The 16,962-nt window shown below is 48.1% G+C and overlaps 4 protein-coding genes across 4 annotated transcripts; 2 read left to right on the top strand and 2 right to left on the bottom strand.

Moving 5' to 3' along the window:
- Positions 1–1,910: 1,910 nt before the first annotated feature.
- On the bottom strand, positions 1,911–2,288 carry C20H17orf100 (chromosome 20 C17orf100 homolog). The gene is given in 1 exon segment (XM_007198644.3): positions 1,911–2,288. A coding segment is annotated over 1 exon segment (378 nt).
- Positions 2,289–2,624: 336 nt separating this feature from the next.
- On the top strand, positions 2,625–9,293 carry MED31 (mediator complex subunit 31). Its single transcript, XM_007177399.3, has 4 exons — positions 2,625–2,778; positions 3,673–3,750; positions 4,237–4,333; positions 8,929–9,293. Exons 1-4 carry the CDS (start codon positions 2,751–2,753, stop codon positions 9,119–9,121), a joined length of 396 nt encoding a protein of 131 aa, XP_007177461.1. The 5' UTR covers positions 2,625–2,750; the 3' UTR covers positions 9,122–9,293.
- A 1,069-nt stretch (positions 9,294–10,362) lies between these two features.
- Positions 10,363–12,616, bottom strand: TXNDC17 (thioredoxin domain containing 17). Its single transcript, XM_007177398.3, has 4 exons — positions 12,393–12,616; positions 11,746–11,827; positions 11,239–11,314; positions 10,363–10,604 (listed from the first exon to the last, which is right to left on the bottom strand). Exons 1-4 carry the CDS (start codon positions 12,535–12,537, stop codon positions 10,536–10,538), a joined length of 372 nt encoding a protein of 123 aa, XP_007177460.1. The 5' UTR covers positions 12,538–12,616; the 3' UTR covers positions 10,363–10,535.
- Positions 12,617–13,186: 570 nt separating this feature from the next.
- LOC130705888 (collagen alpha-2(I) chain) lies at positions 13,187–16,282 on the top strand. Its single transcript, XM_057535901.1, has one exon. The coding sequence runs from the start codon at positions 13,307–13,309 to the stop codon at positions 16,268–16,270; it is 2,964 nt and encodes a 987-aa protein (XP_057391884.1). The 5' UTR covers positions 13,187–13,306; the 3' UTR covers positions 16,271–16,282.
- The last annotated feature ends 680 nt before the right edge of the window (positions 16,283–16,962 follow it).

Raw genomic sequence — 16,962 nt, 5'->3', positions numbered from 1 at the left:
TGGCTTTAAATACCATCTATGGACTGACGACCCTACATTTTATATTTCCAGTCCTCACCTTTCTCACGGCGGCCAGCCGCTTGCAGTCAACTCCATGTGGGTATTTGATAGGCATCTGAAACTCAATACGGCCAAAATGGAACTGATTTTTCCTCCTAAACCGATCCTCCCCTAGTACTTCTCAGCCTAGTAATGGCACCGCCATACACCAAACTGCTCAAGTCCAAACTTAGAAGTCATCCTTGATTCTTCTAGTCCTCTTTCCCTCACCTTCCATATCCATCAGTCATGTCAGCTCCGCTTCCAGAACACATCCCTAATCTGCCCTCTTTTCTCTAGCTCCACTTCTGCCACCCTAGTATGAGCCACTATCATCTCTTACTGGACCACGCTATTAGCTTCCTAACTCGTTCCTGTTTCCTCTCTGGTCCCCTACACATCAGGGTTTCTCAACCTCACACTATTGACATTTTGGACTAAGTGTGTTAGTCCAAACGTAGTTCCCTTTGCTTGGGGGAGGGGGGCTGTCTCGGGCACTGGTCTCCACTCACTAGATGCCAGTAGCAACTGCCCCCCCTCCTCCATTGTGACAAACAAAAAAAAGTCTTTAGACATTGCCAAATGTCCCTTGGGGGATAAAAATCACCCCTGAGAACCACTGTCCTAATCCTACACACAGGAACCAGGATATTTTTTAAATGTAAAATGCATCATGTCACTGCCCTGCTGAAAACCCTCCAGCGTCTTCCCATTGACCTTAGAATAAAACCCAAGCTCCTTATTGTGGCTTTCAAGACCCTCTATGAACTGGCCACTGCCTGCTTCTCTAACATCCTCTCTTCCATACAACGCTCTCCCTCCCTAAGCTCCAGCCACACTGGTCTTTTTTCTGCTCCTTGAACAGCCCAAGCTTGCTCCCCTTCACCCCTTGGACTTGGCTGATTCCTCTACCTAAAATGCACTCTCCCCAGACCTTTGCATGACTCATTGTTCACTATACAAGTCCCAGATCAAATGCTGCCTAATCAGCAAGGCCTTCCCTGACCATTCCACCTAAAGAACCCCCTTACATTCTCTATCACATTACCTGTTTATTTCCTTCATAGTGCTAATCACAATAGAAAACTTTCTATTGTCATTTGTTGTCTGCCTTTTCACTAGAGTGTAAGCTCCCCAAGAGCCAGGACCCTGTTTGCCTTGTTCACTGCTACAGCCCAAATGCTAAAATAACACCTGGCACAGAGTAGGTGCTCAATAAATATTCCTCCCCTGTACCTCCTCAAATCACAGGTCAGGTTTCCTTTCTAAGATTATTCTTGGCTGTTGATGCAGTTTCACTTTGAACTACATTTGACCTATGTTAAAATGTGTATGGCTCGGGCTACCATGCACAAGGGCTTGGCATAAAGAAAATAACAATTTTGAAACATAAACACAGACCAACTAATTAATTAAGGAAAGTCTGTTCTTTGCCCCTCAGGTTTGCTGCAGGCATATAATCATTCCACTGGTCATGACTTCAGTTTGCTCTGTCCCTAAATTTGAAGCAGCAAAGGTTGTTCAGGGGCTAAGAATCCAAAACTCACCTGCCTCAGAGGTTCAAACAGCCTCTTTGTCCATCATCTCAATATATACAATATCTAGGGCCCGAAAACTTTTTGTGCTGCCTTCAAATTAAAATAGTTCACTGGGTGAAAGGCAGGAAAGGATGGTCCAGGGAGCAGCAGGGTCAATGAATGTTGGCTGAGTCCCGAAACCGCAACTTGGCTCTTTCTTAAATTGATTTGTGGTCGGTTTCCAGGAAACCAAAGATGATCGGTCCACCTGGCAGCAGGTCGGCTGCGAACTGGAGGCAATTCTGCCCTGGCCAAGGGCCATGGCCCTCTCGTGACCCCGAGGAAGGAAGCATTTCATCGGGCCTTTTGGACATTTTGGCGAGCGGCCGGCTGCTCCCGCCGCGGCGGGCTCTCCACGCGGTGCAGAGACGTCTCCACCCGCAGAGACGAGGCCCTGACGCGGCGGGAGGCCGTCTCCGTGCGCTGAGAGGCAGTTTCCACGTGCTGGTATGACACCTCGAAGACGCGAGGGAGCCGTTTCCCAGAGAGGGAGACGGAGCGCCCCTAGCTGCGGCGCTGCGTAGTCTCCACCTGCCGGGAAGACCTCCGCACCTGACGGGAGGACGTCTCCACGCGGTGGGACGAGGTCTCCACGCGGACCGTCGCCGCCTCCTCGTAGCGGGCGGACTCCGCCCGGGGCGGAGAGGGCTTTCCCCCAAGGGGTGAGGCCATCTTACAGGGGTAACGGAGCCAAGCAGGCCTCGCGAGGCCCCATTGCCCCACGCTCCTCGACGGGTTACGTCACACGGTGAGGAGTGACATCACATGGCACTGTGACGCAGGCACAGCGGTACCCGAGGGTCCCACGACACAGGGACGTGCAGGAACAGTGGTCCTGGCGGGGGCTGGTAACGACCCCTCTGAAACCCTGGGTTAGGCCCCGCGATAGGTCAGCCCCCGCATCGCCCCCTAGCTTGTCAGGAGCCCGCGCGGGGGGAGGCGGGGCCGGGCCGGGCCGGGCCGGGGCGGGCCTGGGATGGGCGGAGCCGCCCGCCCCCGCGCGAGTCTCTGCCCGCCTCCCGCATCCCACACTGCACCGCGGCAGGAAGGGGGAGCCGCGGTTTCCGGCACCTCCCCCGCCACTCCCGTCGTTCGCGGTGTCGGCCAGCTGGCTGCATAGCTTCTTTGCTGGTGATGGCAGCATCCGTCGCTATGGAGACAGGTGAGTGGCGCTCCGAGCCGTGCGTTTTGGCAAATAGAACTATCCTGGGCCCAGACACCTGCTCCCACTTCCCCGGGTTCGCCTTCCAGGCCTAACTCCCTGCAAGGTGATTGTTCGGACTGGGAGGGGCTAGGGCTCTTGTAGCGTCTGGAAGGGCGAAGGTAGTTTGGCCTTTTCAGAGTTTGTTTTGTTGGTCTATCCTTTCTCCTCACTTGTTATTCAGACACCGACCCCACCGGCTTCCGGCGAGGCTAAAGGAGAGATTTTGGATCATAAACCGCTTCCTCGATTTGTTTTCTGCGTCTTAAATGAGCTTGCATAAGTTTAAAATATCGTCGACAAACTCGTGTATTATTTTGCCACTGACGCGTCTCACCGAAGCACGCGTTCCCTGATCTTGCGTACTCGCCGTGGTCTCTTTCAGCTTGCATTCTGAACTTTTCTTGATAGGTTTAGCGTTTGCTTTATTTTTGCTTAGCTTAATCACTTAACAACTTCTAACGCATTATTAAAATAAGGCAAGGCACAGTTACCGCAACTTACCGCAACAGTGGTCAATGTTAAAATGTTAAAATCCCAACATAGTGGCTCACGAGTGATAAATGTTCTGCCCCGTGTGTGATTCTGTTTTCTTTGATAACTTGTCTTTAACATTAGAGAATTCATTCATTCCTGATTAAACATTCCTTTTAATCAGGGCTTTGCTTTCCTTAGACTTCTAAGGAAGGTTTTTCTCCTCCCTCGCCCAGTTTAGGAAAACATTCACATGCCCTTCTTTATGTAGAAACGTATCTCATCATTAGTCAGGTTTCTTTACTGCTGTTTTCTTTCTACAAATCAGTATTGTATATGGTGACGTTTATTTTGGATGATTTTTGCTATCTTCTCTCCTAGATGATGCTGGAAATCGACTTCGGTTTCAGTTGGAGTTGGAATTTGTGCAGTGTTTAGCCAACCCAAATTACCTTAATTGTAAGTTGTTGAGCACCTCATTGAATTGAGTAGCTATTTATAATTTCTGATAGAAGAGTTGCAATTCATAGTTCCAATTCATAGTTGGCCCTTTGTATCCTCGGATTCAGCTGCAGTTGGTTGAATCTTCCCATTCGGAGGGTGACAATACTGTCATTGTCATTGCGCTATGTTATTTTATATGAGACTTGAGCATCTGTGGGTTTTGGTGTCTGTGGGGTCTCTTAGAACCAGTCCCCTGTGGATTTGAGGGATGACTTTAGTATCTACTTTTGTACATTCTCAATTGAACAGAATTATCGCTACACTTATATTGGTATATATATAATTGAGCAAACTGGGACTTATGTCGTGAATTCAACGAGTGTTGGTGGTGGGGATGTTATGTAAGTAAATTCTTTACTTTTATGTTAGGAGTCACAAATCAGTAGTCCAAGGATTGATTTGCTCTACAGGTGTATTTTTGTTTTTTTTTATGCCTTTCAGTTCTTGCCCAAAGAGGTTACTTCAAAGACAAAGCTTTTGTTAATTATCTTAAGTACTTGCTTTACTGGAAAGAACCAGAATATGCCAAGTATCTAAAGTAAGTTTAATTTTTATAGTCCTAAATATGTGTGTACTTTATTATACTCCAAAGCACTGATATTTAATAGACTTCTTAGTTTCACATTGGAAAAAATATATTTTGAATCTCTGCACTTCTTTTAGTTGTCTCCATTTTAACACGAGACACACTGATCTCTAACTTTACTTGGATTATTTCAGTAATATACTCACCAGTATCCCTGCTTTCTCCCCGCCATCCCCCACCCCCAGGCCAAACAAAGCAGAACCATTTTCTACACGGAAGCCAACTTGGTATCTTAAAAATATAAATCAAAGCATTCCATTAGAACTCTTCAGTTGCTTCTCATTGCATGCAGAAGAAAATCTAATCTCTTTTCTTGAGCTAAAGACCTATATAATCTAGCCCTGTCTTGTCTGACCTTATCTTATACCACTCACTCCATCTCACTGGATTTCTGACCCCAAGGAACCCACAGTCTATATATGGAATGACATAGCCATAGCCTGAACGTGAAAGACCATAGAAAGGGGTACTTACTTGTAAGGAAGGTTTTCTAGAGGAGGTAGCCTTACCCGAGTCTTAGTAGCTGCTTATTTTATTTTATATATTTTACATAATAAATATATGTATTTATTATTTAAGTTGTGCAATAGATGCTTTCGTTTTAAGGCTTATGAATTGCAAGGAGCATACTATAATCGCGAACTTATACCTTTTTTTTTTTAATTCTGCTAATTTGCAGTAGTGCTATAGCTTACATTTTTAAAAAAAAAATATTTATTGATTTATTTGGCTGCGCCAGGTCTTAGTTGCGGCATGCGGGATCTAGTTCCCTGACCAGGGATTGAACCCGGGCCCCGTGCATTGGGAGCACGGAGTCTTAACCACTGGACTGCCAGGGAAGTCCCTGAACGTATTCCTTTTTAATGGTAAAAAATAAACCGTGAATTCCCACCTGTGCTTTGTCTTAACTAGGTAGTCAAAAAGCAATGGTGAAACTTTTAGTCTTTTCTTTTCCTAAACAAACACAAGTTTGAGAGGAAAATGTTTCAAACTTGTACTCCCACTTTTCTGATCTGTGTCTTATAACAAGGAGGATGTGCGAAGCCCACATCCTCCTGTAGCTTGCAGGACCCTTGGCACCCTTACTGGCCCTTTATAAAGAACCACTTATTCATTTAATAATCCAGAGAAAAGACTTTTTTTATTAGATTGCAACATGTTGTATGTATGTAGACTTAGAGACTCAGTGTTGGACAATGAGCCCTAGACACCATCAAGTTCAGTTTCACCCACAACATTGCTGAGATGGTCATCTACATGCTGGCTGGAGGTTTCCAGTGAGCACATACTACTCCATTCAGGGGAAACCAATTCCATTGTTAGCTAGATGCTAGAAAGTTCTTCCTTGTATTATAATATGATATACCTCCATGTAACTTCAACCCATGTTGAGTTTTGTCCCTGAATTAATCCAGAACCAATCTATGCCCTCTTGAGGAACAGCCATTCAGATATTTAAATTCAAGAGAGGTTGCAAATTAACCCCCATTTCATTTCTGCAAGGTTTTCGTTTAATAGTTGCCAACATTTGAAGATTAGAAAGTTTCATATTTTAATCCAGATTTCTAGCTACTCTTTAAAATTCTGGAAGATCTGGTAACCCCAGGTCTTTGTTCTCCCAGCTGCCTCTTCTAGACAGTTTCCACTATTTTACTAATAGCCACGACTTGCAACTATAATTTATCTCTTACATCTTTTTTTCTCACCTACCTTCAGCCGTTTCTCATGTGCCCACCTTTGGATATTTTGCACTTATGCCTTATGTTTTTCAGCCAAGAGCTAAACACAGGCCTTCAGATGTCAGGGTACGGTGGACCAAATAGCTTTTTTTTCTTCATATGGACATTATACTTCTATTTGTTCAACTTAAGTTTACATTACCTTTTTTGTGGGGGCAGGGAATGAGGGGGCAAGGATTCATATTGTTGACTTGCTGGGAGCTTTATGTCAACTAAAATCTTTCAGTTCTTATTTTCATCAATGCTATTAGTTTAGTTCTCCATTTATTTCTTATTTATTTTTAAAAAATCTAATTGCAAAACTTTCCTTTTGTACCTCTTCTATTTCATCTTGTTGGTTAATGCTATAATTGTAGCCTATTAACATATTTATAATTCCTTATTTTGTCATGTAATGTATTCTGAGCATTGTCTCTGCAAGTCTGATAAATGGTCGCTGTGTGTCTGAGTTCCAGTTACTGACTAAATGCTACTTGAAGACCATTCTCTTGGTCGTATTATTTTCAACTTATTTTACAGTTGAAGAAACTAAACCTTAAGGGAGTTTAAGTACTTTGTTTGAGGCTACCCAGCTGGAGAATGGCAGAGCTGGTTTCAAACCTAGGTCTTTTTAACTACCAACAATGTCCTCATGAAAAGGAAATAGCCAGGTTAGGTGTGAGTAGGGCTTTCCAGGCTTAGCTGCTGACAATTACAAGCAACTATGTATCTTTGGAGTATAGGAAGCAAATGTGTAATAAGGACAACATGGTGTAGGGCCCTGCTACTCAATGTGGTCCTCAGACCAGCAACATTGGTATCACTTGGGAGCTTGTTAGAAATGCAGTCCTCAGGCTCCACCCCAGACTTCCTGAATCAGAGTCTGCATTTTAAGAAGTGATTCATGTGTGCATTAAAATTTGAGAGGCACTGCTGTAGTGTACTGTCCCCAAACTTTAGTCATTTGTATACCACTTGTACAATTTTGGCTCTATCTGTGTACTCCCTGTAAGACTTACTGTTTTTTAATTGACTCATTTAAATTTTATGTCTTTTCTATTTGAAATAGTTTTACTTAAAAACAAATGGAAAAACAGTAAGAATTCCTGTATATTCTTCCCCCAGATGTTCTAAATGCAAACCTCTTACATAATCATAGTACAGTGATCAGAATCAGAACATTAACATTGATATACCATCTGATCTTGTTCTCTTACCAGCAGACCTCATTCACATTTTGCCAGCTGTCTCACTACTGTCCTGTGTCTGGGGCAGTGTCCAGTCTAGGCTCAGATGCTGCATTTTGTTGTCATGTCTTAGTCTCCATTAATCTGAGTTCATCAGTCTTCTTTTTTTTTTTTCCCCCCGTAAGTGTGACACAGAAGTAATCTTATATCCTTCTTGGTATATCAGGAGTCATAGGATGTCAATTTGTCCCTCTACGGGTGATATTAATTTTGACCACTTGTTTGAGGTGGTGGCTGCCACTTTTCTCTGTATCAAGTTACTATTTTTCCTTTTGTATTTAATACGTATTTTGTGAGGGAATACTTTGAGACTATGTAAATATTGTTTCATATTTCATTCTTTTACCTAACTTTAGCATCTATGGAAGATACTTGCTTGAAACAGTTTTTACTGTGGTGATTTTCTAATTTCATCATTCATTATTCATTTATTAGTTGGTATTCAGTTGTAAGGAAGGAACATTTCCTTGTTCCTGATTTATTTATTCATTTATTAGTTGGTATTCAGTTGTAAGGAAGGAACATTTCCTTGTTCCTGATTTATTTATTCACTTAAAGTTACATCAACATGGACTCTTGGATTCTTTATCTTGTGGGTTATAATTATGTATCTTCTTGATCCCAGATATAGCCAGTGGGAGCCCCTTCACATTGGCTCCTGAGTACTTTTGACATATCCCTATAATTTTTTGAGCATTTTTCTTTCTGGCACTACATAATATTCCAGGCTCATCTTGTACTTTCCCTCTGTTAGCCTTAGAATCAGCCATGTCTCCAACCAACCTTGGATAATTCTATATAAAACCCATGATCTGGGCACTCAGTGTGCGCATTGGTGTCATTGCTTCTAGGCCCTCTCAACACACAAAGCTAGAAATTGTGTGTGTATATAAATACCTATTTCTATATCTGTGTGTGTATGTGTATATATATATATATATTCAAAGCCATGAGTTCATACTGTTTTCAATTCCAACTCAGTAACAGGATTCATTCTAGCCTTCCCCCTTCCTTATCTGAAACTCTTTTTCTGAGAGCCAGAAATTTGGCTTTCTATCTACAGCATATTTACTTACGTATTTGCTCAACCTTAGAGTATATGTACTTAATTTCAGAATTGTTATATCCCTATGGAAAACTAGAATACAGTATTTGTGCTTAGTTCTTTCTGAGATTGACTCAGTTTTAAAATAAAAGTTGTCTTATCATTGTTTATGGAAAACCAGTAGGTATTAATTAAACACACAATTAATTACTAAAATAAAAAGTGTTCGTGTTCCTCATCTTGGAAACCACCAGAAGAGAATAGCATGCTTTGTCCCCCAATGTTGACTCCGTTTACCAGTTACTGTGTGGTCTTAGGCAAGTTATTTAATCTTTCTGAACTTAAGTTTTCTCACTTTTGAAAATTTTGCTGACTTTTGATGCATAAGCAGGAAAAAAAAAAGAACTGTACTACCAAAGTATACTAAATTAATGTTACAGAAATGGTAGGCTGCAAGATCGTTTTTAGGTGAGTAACTGAACTAGAGCGTGGTATTATTATGTTATGTCGATCACTAACTTACAGACTTAACCCCAGGTACCCTCAGTGTTTACACATGTTAGAACTGCTCCAGTACGAACACTTCCGTAAGGAGCTGGTGAATGCTCAGTGTGCGAAATTTATTGACGAGCAGCAAATTCTGCACTGGCAGCACTATTCTCGGAAGCGCATGCGCCTCCAGCAAGCCCTGGCGGAGCAGCAGCAGCACAACAACGCATCGGGAAAGTGAACGGCTGGATCCGGACCAGGCTCTTAAGACATGTACCTATTGCTTTTGTGCAGTGACGACAAAAAAAGACTCTTCCTGTGTACCTTTATCGTGGTAGCGCCTAGAACCGTTAGTGTGCTATTTAATTGAACTAACTTTTTCTTGTTAATAGATGATTTCTGTTAAACCAGAATTGTTCTACTTTGATTTCCCTGTGGATTTGTAAGCTTTTATTAGTATTTAACACAGTCAGCTGAGTAAGAATCGAAATGTTAGGTGTTTCAGACCAATTTAAGGCAGTGGGGGGCGAGGTAAGGGGAGGGCCACCGAATATCCCAAACTCTAAGCCGAGCTCTGTTTTCATGTACAGTGGGGCCTGGGACAAGTCTGTCTCCTGGAACCTTGCTGTCCCTCAGATCAGCTATCCTGCCCTTCATCTACAGAGTGAGAGGTGTGGAGTAAGTGACCTCTTTACATCAGACAGCAGGAACCGCATAAAGGTTCTTAAATTCTGCAGGGCAGGAGACATACCTGTATCACCAGTTGCTTTGCAAGTGAGTTTTAAGGAAGAATCATTGGTATGTCACTGACCTGGTAATGGCAGGGAGAAGATTGGTGGTTAACTACTAATTGGACTCTTGACCTTAAGACTAGAACAGAGGTGAGGAGCCTCGAACACTTGTGCTCATTTGGGAAAGCTGACCTTTATTTGGCAGATACCACAAACCAGGCACAATGTTAAGTGCTTAGTTGCATTCTCATTTTATCCTCAGAACGATCCATGTTCATAAAGGAGGAAACTGAGGTTTAGACAGGTTAATGGTTACACAGCTAGTAAGTGATAATCAGTGAGACTGACTCACAGGCTGGAGTCCTTCCCATCACGAGGTTATATGGTCTCTGACCTCTCTGCCACCCACCTCATCCCAAGTAGTGAGGCATATTCAGACAGCTGTAACAAAACTGCCAGCATTAAGCAGAGGCTGGATTAGATGTGCTGTGCTTCCCTTCAGTGGTTAGGTTAAGTTCTACATTCTAAAGCCAAAGAAGGTGTTTTAGGAATAACAGTTCTTTGTAAATTCGTGGAATTTCAGATAAAAGATCCTAACTCCTTTAGAGATTTGGAAGCTGTCTATTGCACTATTAGGGGCTTTTAGGTATTTCTCTCATCTCCAATAATAGCTTCCTTTGTGCTATTACTGCCACTCCTGAAGACTTATTTTACCTATGGTAGCTTAAAAATACCCATATATTAAAGCAAATTGAGGGTTCATGAGCATTTTAATAGCACTCTCTATTGTTTAGACATGTACCAATTTTTTTACATCATCATTTATTTATTTACTTATTGCTAACATGAATTCAAAGCAAGTATGCACATTCTTTTATACTAGAGCAAATCAGGAAGTAAAGATGCAATTGCCATCATCAAATCTTAATCTTCAGAGAACAACATCTCCACGAGGTTGGCCTGAAGACACTCAGATTCTACCAGTTTTTGAGGCTGTAAGAGAACAACAGTCATATCTTAACCCACAGCTACAAAAATGTTATTAGAAGGGGAATGAGTTGTTCTACCTTGAATGACACAAGTCTTGGAACAGAGAAATTATGCTATTCAGAAACTATTAACTAGTTGTAACAAGCTTTATGAAATAGTTAAGATATTTACCTTAAGGCGAGTCATTAAAATACTTGGCTCCGTGGACTAAAACAGGAGACAGGAAGCCCAGGGTCAGCCCTTCCCTTTAACTCTGTAATTTAGGATCCCAGGGCCATGACTAAACTAGAGGACATGCCCTTTCTTTTCATCCAGAATTATGGATTAAGTCGAAAACAACTACTGATGCCACTGTTTTAAGGAATTGTATGTTAACCAGCTTTCTTCAACAGTGCTTACAGAATTTTAAAATGAGAATGGCTTTTAAAAGGCATGAAAAAAACCCTAATTGCATTATTAATGACTTATTGGGATAGGCCATAGGGATGGACAGCCATGTGTATTTTGAATACATTCTGAAGAGCAATGTGATACTTGGGATGAAATGTCAAGATCTTTTCAAATTTGAATCCAGAACAAGTTAAGAGTTTTGATAGAGTGAACTGTATCCCCAACACAGTTAAAGAAAGATACTCACTGTTCCATATTTAAGTAGTGTAGGCACTGCAGTTAATTTCAACTTTTTCCTGAAGTCATTATTTGGATCTTTCCAACTATTTCAGAAGGAGAAAGTGATCATGAAAAACATTTACTTGGTTTCTTACATTCTGCTTGGTATTTGATACATTCCCACTTTCAGTCTTTTAGTAAACACTGTTTTCATTGTAAACATTTTAAAAACCTTGACGTCTACGACATATATTCTCCTGTGCAAAGTTTTCATTGAAGTGAATATATACTAAGATATGAAATAAATATAAAGACAATTAAGTTCTGAACTAACATCAGGCCAAATTATTGAATTACCCTTACCTAATACAAATGGCTGAACATTCGAATTTTTAATTCGTATTTAATATCTTCTAGTTGCTTGACTTATCCGACTGTACCTTAGAACTCGGAACCTGAATCACAAGACCCTTCCTGCCTAAATTTGCAAGAGTCTAGTGCATGTCTGGGAAATAGAGTACACATTGCCACTTACTAAGGCTTTTCTCCTACTTGGCAGTAGATGAACACACATCCTTCACCAACATGCTTCAGCCCCTCTCGGACGACCGGTTCAGCTTTTTAAAAAGTTGATAGAAATAATTACCAACTTTACAATCAGGCACTGATGAACAGCGTCCCTCTCCCCTCCCGTCCTCTCCCCTCAGTCTTGGTAAGTACTCAGACTTTATCCTGCAGTTAACTGAGGAGATTAACAGAAGTCACGTGTTTTTTTCTGATTTTGAGAGCCACTTTAAGGGTAAGGACCCACTCTCAGTCCTGATTTGTCCCCAGGCCACAGCGCCCAGAACAATGAAAGACAAATATTTGCTGACTTATCATAAGGAGACCAATTCACGTCTCCTGTAAGACACTAATCACATTGGGGAAGTGAAAAGTTCTAATGGACTAGATTCCAAGATTACCCGGGTCGAATGGTAGAAGAGCACTCTTGGCGGGGCGGGAAGGACTTAATAGCAGGAGTCGGGAACAGGGTAGGAAAAGGCAAGATGAGAGCTCAGATCGCCCTGCGGGACTCCGGGAGCAAGACTCCCTCCGCTTCCTCTCCACCCCACTCTCTGGCCATAGCCTCGGCCTTCCTGCCACTTCCTCTGGGCTGCAGCCCCAGAATCCCGGCCTCACCCTGCACGCAGTCGGGGCACCAGCTTTTGCCTTCGGCGTCCTTAGAACCAGAAAAGTAGGCGAAAATAGTCTTGCCACTGTGCTGCTCCACCGCCTGCGTGAACTCCTCGTAGCCGTACACGCTTACCTCTTCGTAGCGGGCCATCGGGAAAGCGGGCCTCGGAAAGCTAGAGGTGTCTTGGGTTCGGCCGCCGCTGGGAGGAGCTCCATGCGGGGTGGGGCGAAGCTATTTCCGGGTGGGCGGGGAGCTGGGCAGGGCTTGAGGGAGCCGGCCTGGCTCTGAAGTGCTACGGGAGCCTCTGACGGCCAGAACTCCTCCGCACCGTCATTCTGTTCTCTTCTCAGATCTCTCAGTGCTGGCTGCACCCCGAAACCCCGGCTTCTGCCCCTGTCTGGTCCCGGCCCCAGCCCCATGTGCAGTGGCTGCAAAACCTGCCGCCACGCAGCCCCTGAACCCTTAGGTGGCTCCGGAGCCTTAACGGCTCCCAAGCCGCCCTGCGCCCGTTGCCATGGCGACTGGGCGAGCGGCCGGAAGCGAGGCCTAGTTGCGGCCCCCAGCCCGCTTTCTGGTAGGCGCGCCGCGCCCCAGACCAGGTGGGCTCTGGCCGGAGCTGGGGGGATTGTGGGAAGCCGCGTTAGGAGTCATGGATCTGCGGGAGAGGAGACTTTGACCGAGCTTAGATCCTGCCGCTCGTCGGGCCTAATTACCTTTTCTCCTGCCGAGGCTTTAGTGGGGCCCTGGGACCGGGGGGCGGGCGTCCGGGACTGGGCGGGGGTAGGGGGCTGGGAGGGAGGAAGGCTCCGAGGGCTGGAGCTGAGTGTGTGAGTGCGTGCGTGGAGCCGCCCTGGGAGCCGGTGCTGAGACAGAAAGTGCCCCGGGGCTGCGCTGGGAAGGCGGGAGTCGTCCTGGAGCGATGAGTGGGGCGGCTGGCCCAGGGGTCTTGCCGGGGCTGCGCGGGGGCGAGCTAGCGGCGGAGACGCCGGGCCGCTGCGTGGGGCCCAGCAGGTCCGGGCGCGGAGTGCGGCGGCCGTGGAAGAGACGGGGTGCAGGGACGTCCCGAGGCCGTGGAGGGAGGCGCCGGGCGAGGTCCTCGGTTCGGGGGACGCGCTGTGTGAGTGCGGAAAGGCTGCAGGACTGTCGGCGGCCATGGGGGAGAAGACCTGTAGCGGGAACAGCCCAGGCCGCCGGGGCGAACGAGGCTGGGGGGACACCTGCCACGGCAGGCTCGATGGAGGCTGCAAGGGACCTTGGGACTGTGTGGGTGAACGGGGCAGTGGGGGAACCCCAGGTGGTGGGGCCTGTCGGCTCTGTGTGGGTGACTGGCACTGGGGAGGAGGAGGAGACGTCTTATAGGAGCCCCCGGGGCTGTGAGAGAAAAGGTTGTCCGGGATCTACGGGGCATGAGAGCATTCTGGAACTGTGGTTGAAGGTGCAGGCTATGAGGGCAGCTTCAGGATGTGGGGAAGGAAGCAGAGTCGAGCTCCATCCCGTGCCTGCAGGAGAAGGGCCGGTTGAAAGGGGGGTTCCTGGACGGGCTTCGTGGGTAGAGACCAGCCGTGGTGGTCTCACCGGACCGTGGGTGAAAGGACAGGCCAGAACAGTCCCCCGGGCCGCAGGAGTAGCCATAGCTCCAGACCTAGGGGCAGGCTGTGAGAGGGCCTCAGGTTTGTGTGGGCAGGGCCAGGCTGTGAGGATGCCACCTGTGGCTGTGCCTGGGACTCTGGAGGCAAGTTCTGGGATTGCCCCACACCAGTGGGGGAGAAGACAAGCCGTGGCGGTGCCTGGGCCCGTGGAGGGGATAGGCTATGGGGTTGCCCTGGGCTCTTGGGGAAAAGGGCCGACTGGGGGGGTTCCCGGGGCCACTGTGGGGTGGCCTGAGGCTGTGGAGGTACCTAGAGCTGTGGAGGGAGAGCCCGGCGGCGGGGCTGCTCCAGGTCTGCGGGGAAGGGAGCAGGCAGCGCAGGTGTCTGTCTTTGGGGATACCCCAGGCTTAGGGGGCAGGGGGTGGACCGCAGGGGTGCCCAGAGCTGCGCGGGAGGAAACTCCCTTTGTGGGTGCCCCAGCCGCGTGGCGGAGGAGACAAGCCGTGGAGGAGACAGACGCCGGGCTTCTCCCTGGCCTGTGGGGCACCGGACAGCCCATAGGGGTGCCTTGTGCGATTGGAGTGGGAACGAGATGTCGGGGTGAGCCAGGATTTGGGGAGAGGGGGCAGGCTGTATGGGTGGAGACAGGCTCTGGGGGCGACTCCAGGTCCCGGGAAGCTGCACAGCCTGCAGAGGTGTCTGGTCCTGATGAGCAGGAGGCAGGTCCTGGGGGCGCTCCAGGCCTGTGGGACATAGGACAGCCTATGGGAGTACCTAGGGCTCTGGGGCCAGAGACAGGCTGTGGGAGTGTCCGGGGTCCGTGGGGAATGGAACAGCCTGTGAGGGTGTCCCAGGCTCCGGTGGTAGCGGGAGCCGTGGGAGAACGGACTAGCGGCGGTGGTGTTACAGGCCTGTGGGCTAGGCAGCAGGCTCTGGGGGTGCCCCCGGCTGATGCAGTGCCGGGGGCTGTCAGGGAGGAGACCTGCGGTGGGAATGTCTTGAGTCTGTGGGAAAGGAGGCGGGCTCTGGGGGGGCCAGAGGCTCCGGTGCCTGCAGCTTTAGGGGGACCCGGGTCTGTGGATCAGGAGGCTGTCTGTGGGGATGCCTCGTGTCTCTGCATGAGAAGACAGGCCGCGGGGCTCTCTGAGGCAGTGGGGTCGCCAGAGGCAGCAGGTGTGACCAAGCACAGGAGTGCTCCAGCAGGGGCACCCACAGCTGTGTGTACCTCTGGGTCTGGAAGCGTACCTGCCAGGGTGCCTGCCGCTGTGTGGGTGCCTGGCTCTGTGTGTCAGGAAGGCGGCTCCAGGGATGACTTGAACCTGTGGGGAGAGGTTCGTACTGCCAGGATACCCTTGGCTTCAGGGGTACCTATGGCTCCCCGGGAGCTGTGGTCTGTGGGAGAGGATACTGGTTGTGAGGCTTCCCCAAGATCATGGGGAAAGAGACAGAGTGCTAGGGTTCCTGTGGCTGCTGAGGTGCCCACGGCTCCTCGGGTACCTGGTCCCCTGGGGGTGGAGACTGGCTCTGGGGGTTTCTCACGCTTGCCAGGGAGGGGACAGACTGCAGGAGTACCTCTGACTGCAGGGGTGTCCACAGCTGCTGTGGCCCCTGGGCCGCTGGTGGGTGATGCCAGCTCTGGGGATGGCTTAGGGGTATGGGGAAGGGGACAGGCGACTGAGGTGCCCACTGCTGTCAGGGCTTCAGGACCTGCGGACGGGGACACTGACTCTGAAGGCGTTGCAGGCCTATGGAGAAGGAGAGCCGACGGAGCCATCCCTGGGGCTGTGAGGGTACCTCTGTCTTTGGGGGTGCTTGCAGCTGTAGGAGTTCCCACGGCGGGGCGCCGGCCTGCCGCAGTGTGGGTGACTGGGTCTGCAGGAGAAGAACCCAGTGCGGCTGTCTCCGGCCTCACGACGGGGAGGAGGCCGTCCGCAGAGGGCCCCAGGGCTCCAGGGCGGGAGACAGGAGGTAGAAGTGTCCTGGGGCTGCCGGGGTGGGTGTCTTACACCTGTGGGCATGGGACCAGGTTATGGAGCTGCCCAAGGTCTGCGGGGGAAGAACCGGACTCTGAGAACGTGCCAGGGGTGTCCAGGACAGGCACGGCTGCGGGGGTGAATGAAGACGAGGAAGTGCCTCCGTTTTCAAGGGAGGAGGCAGGCGTTGGCCACTTGAGAGATCATGCACAGCAGGGTGGGAGGAGACAGGCTGCAGGAGGGTCTAGAATCAGAGGGAGGGGGAACAATTTGGGAGAAGATTGTGAGGGGGAGGACAGATTGAGGGGTGCATTCCAGTAGTATATATAGGGAACAAGTTGGGGGACCCTGGGGCTCTTTGGGAGGGAACAGGTTGGGGGGAGATTTGTTCTGGGTTATGGATGAAGGCACAGGCCGTAAGGGTGTCTCAGGATTGGGGAGAGAGATACTTCGTGGAGATGCCTCACTGTATATGGGATAACACATTGGGAGGTTTCCGGGCACAATGGGAAAGGGACAGGTTGCAAGGAGAGGGGTGTCCCAGGACTTTGTATAGGGGAACGGTTCGGGGTGGGTGTCCCTGGACTTTGTGTGTGTATGTGCTTGTGTGTGTGTGTAGCGTCACTCGAGGTATCCTGGAACTGTGGGGATCACCTGGCTTCTTCCTGTTGGAGAACGGACTGTTAGGCCTTTGGCATCCAGGGGGAAAGTACTGACCACGTACAAGCCGCAGATGCCCAGGCCCCAATTCTGCAGGCTCCTTCATTCTGCGGCTCCGGCCCCTGGGCTGTGGAGATGTCAAGCCAGTTGGGATTGCCTCACTCGGGTGCCTCCTCCCACCTTCGCTTTTGATCATGTCTCTACAGCCTTAGAAATAAGGAATCTTTATACTTCTACAGATGTGTCAGTCTTTAAGCAAATCCAGTCTACAATCCTTGAGTTTATTCAAAAGCTTAAATTAGGGATCTCTTAAAAAAACCTGAATTTCCCAGTTGATTTCCTATGGGATTCTT

Source organism: Balaenoptera acutorostrata, chromosome 20 (genome assembly GCF_949987535.1).
Source record: "Balaenoptera acutorostrata chromosome 20, mBalAcu1.1, whole genome shotgun sequence".
Taxonomy (NCBI): Eukaryota; Metazoa; Chordata; class Mammalia; order Artiodactyla; family Balaenopteridae; genus Balaenoptera; species Balaenoptera acutorostrata.
Note: the sequence above shows the minus strand (reverse complement) of the source record. Positions and strands in the feature narration are given on the sequence as shown.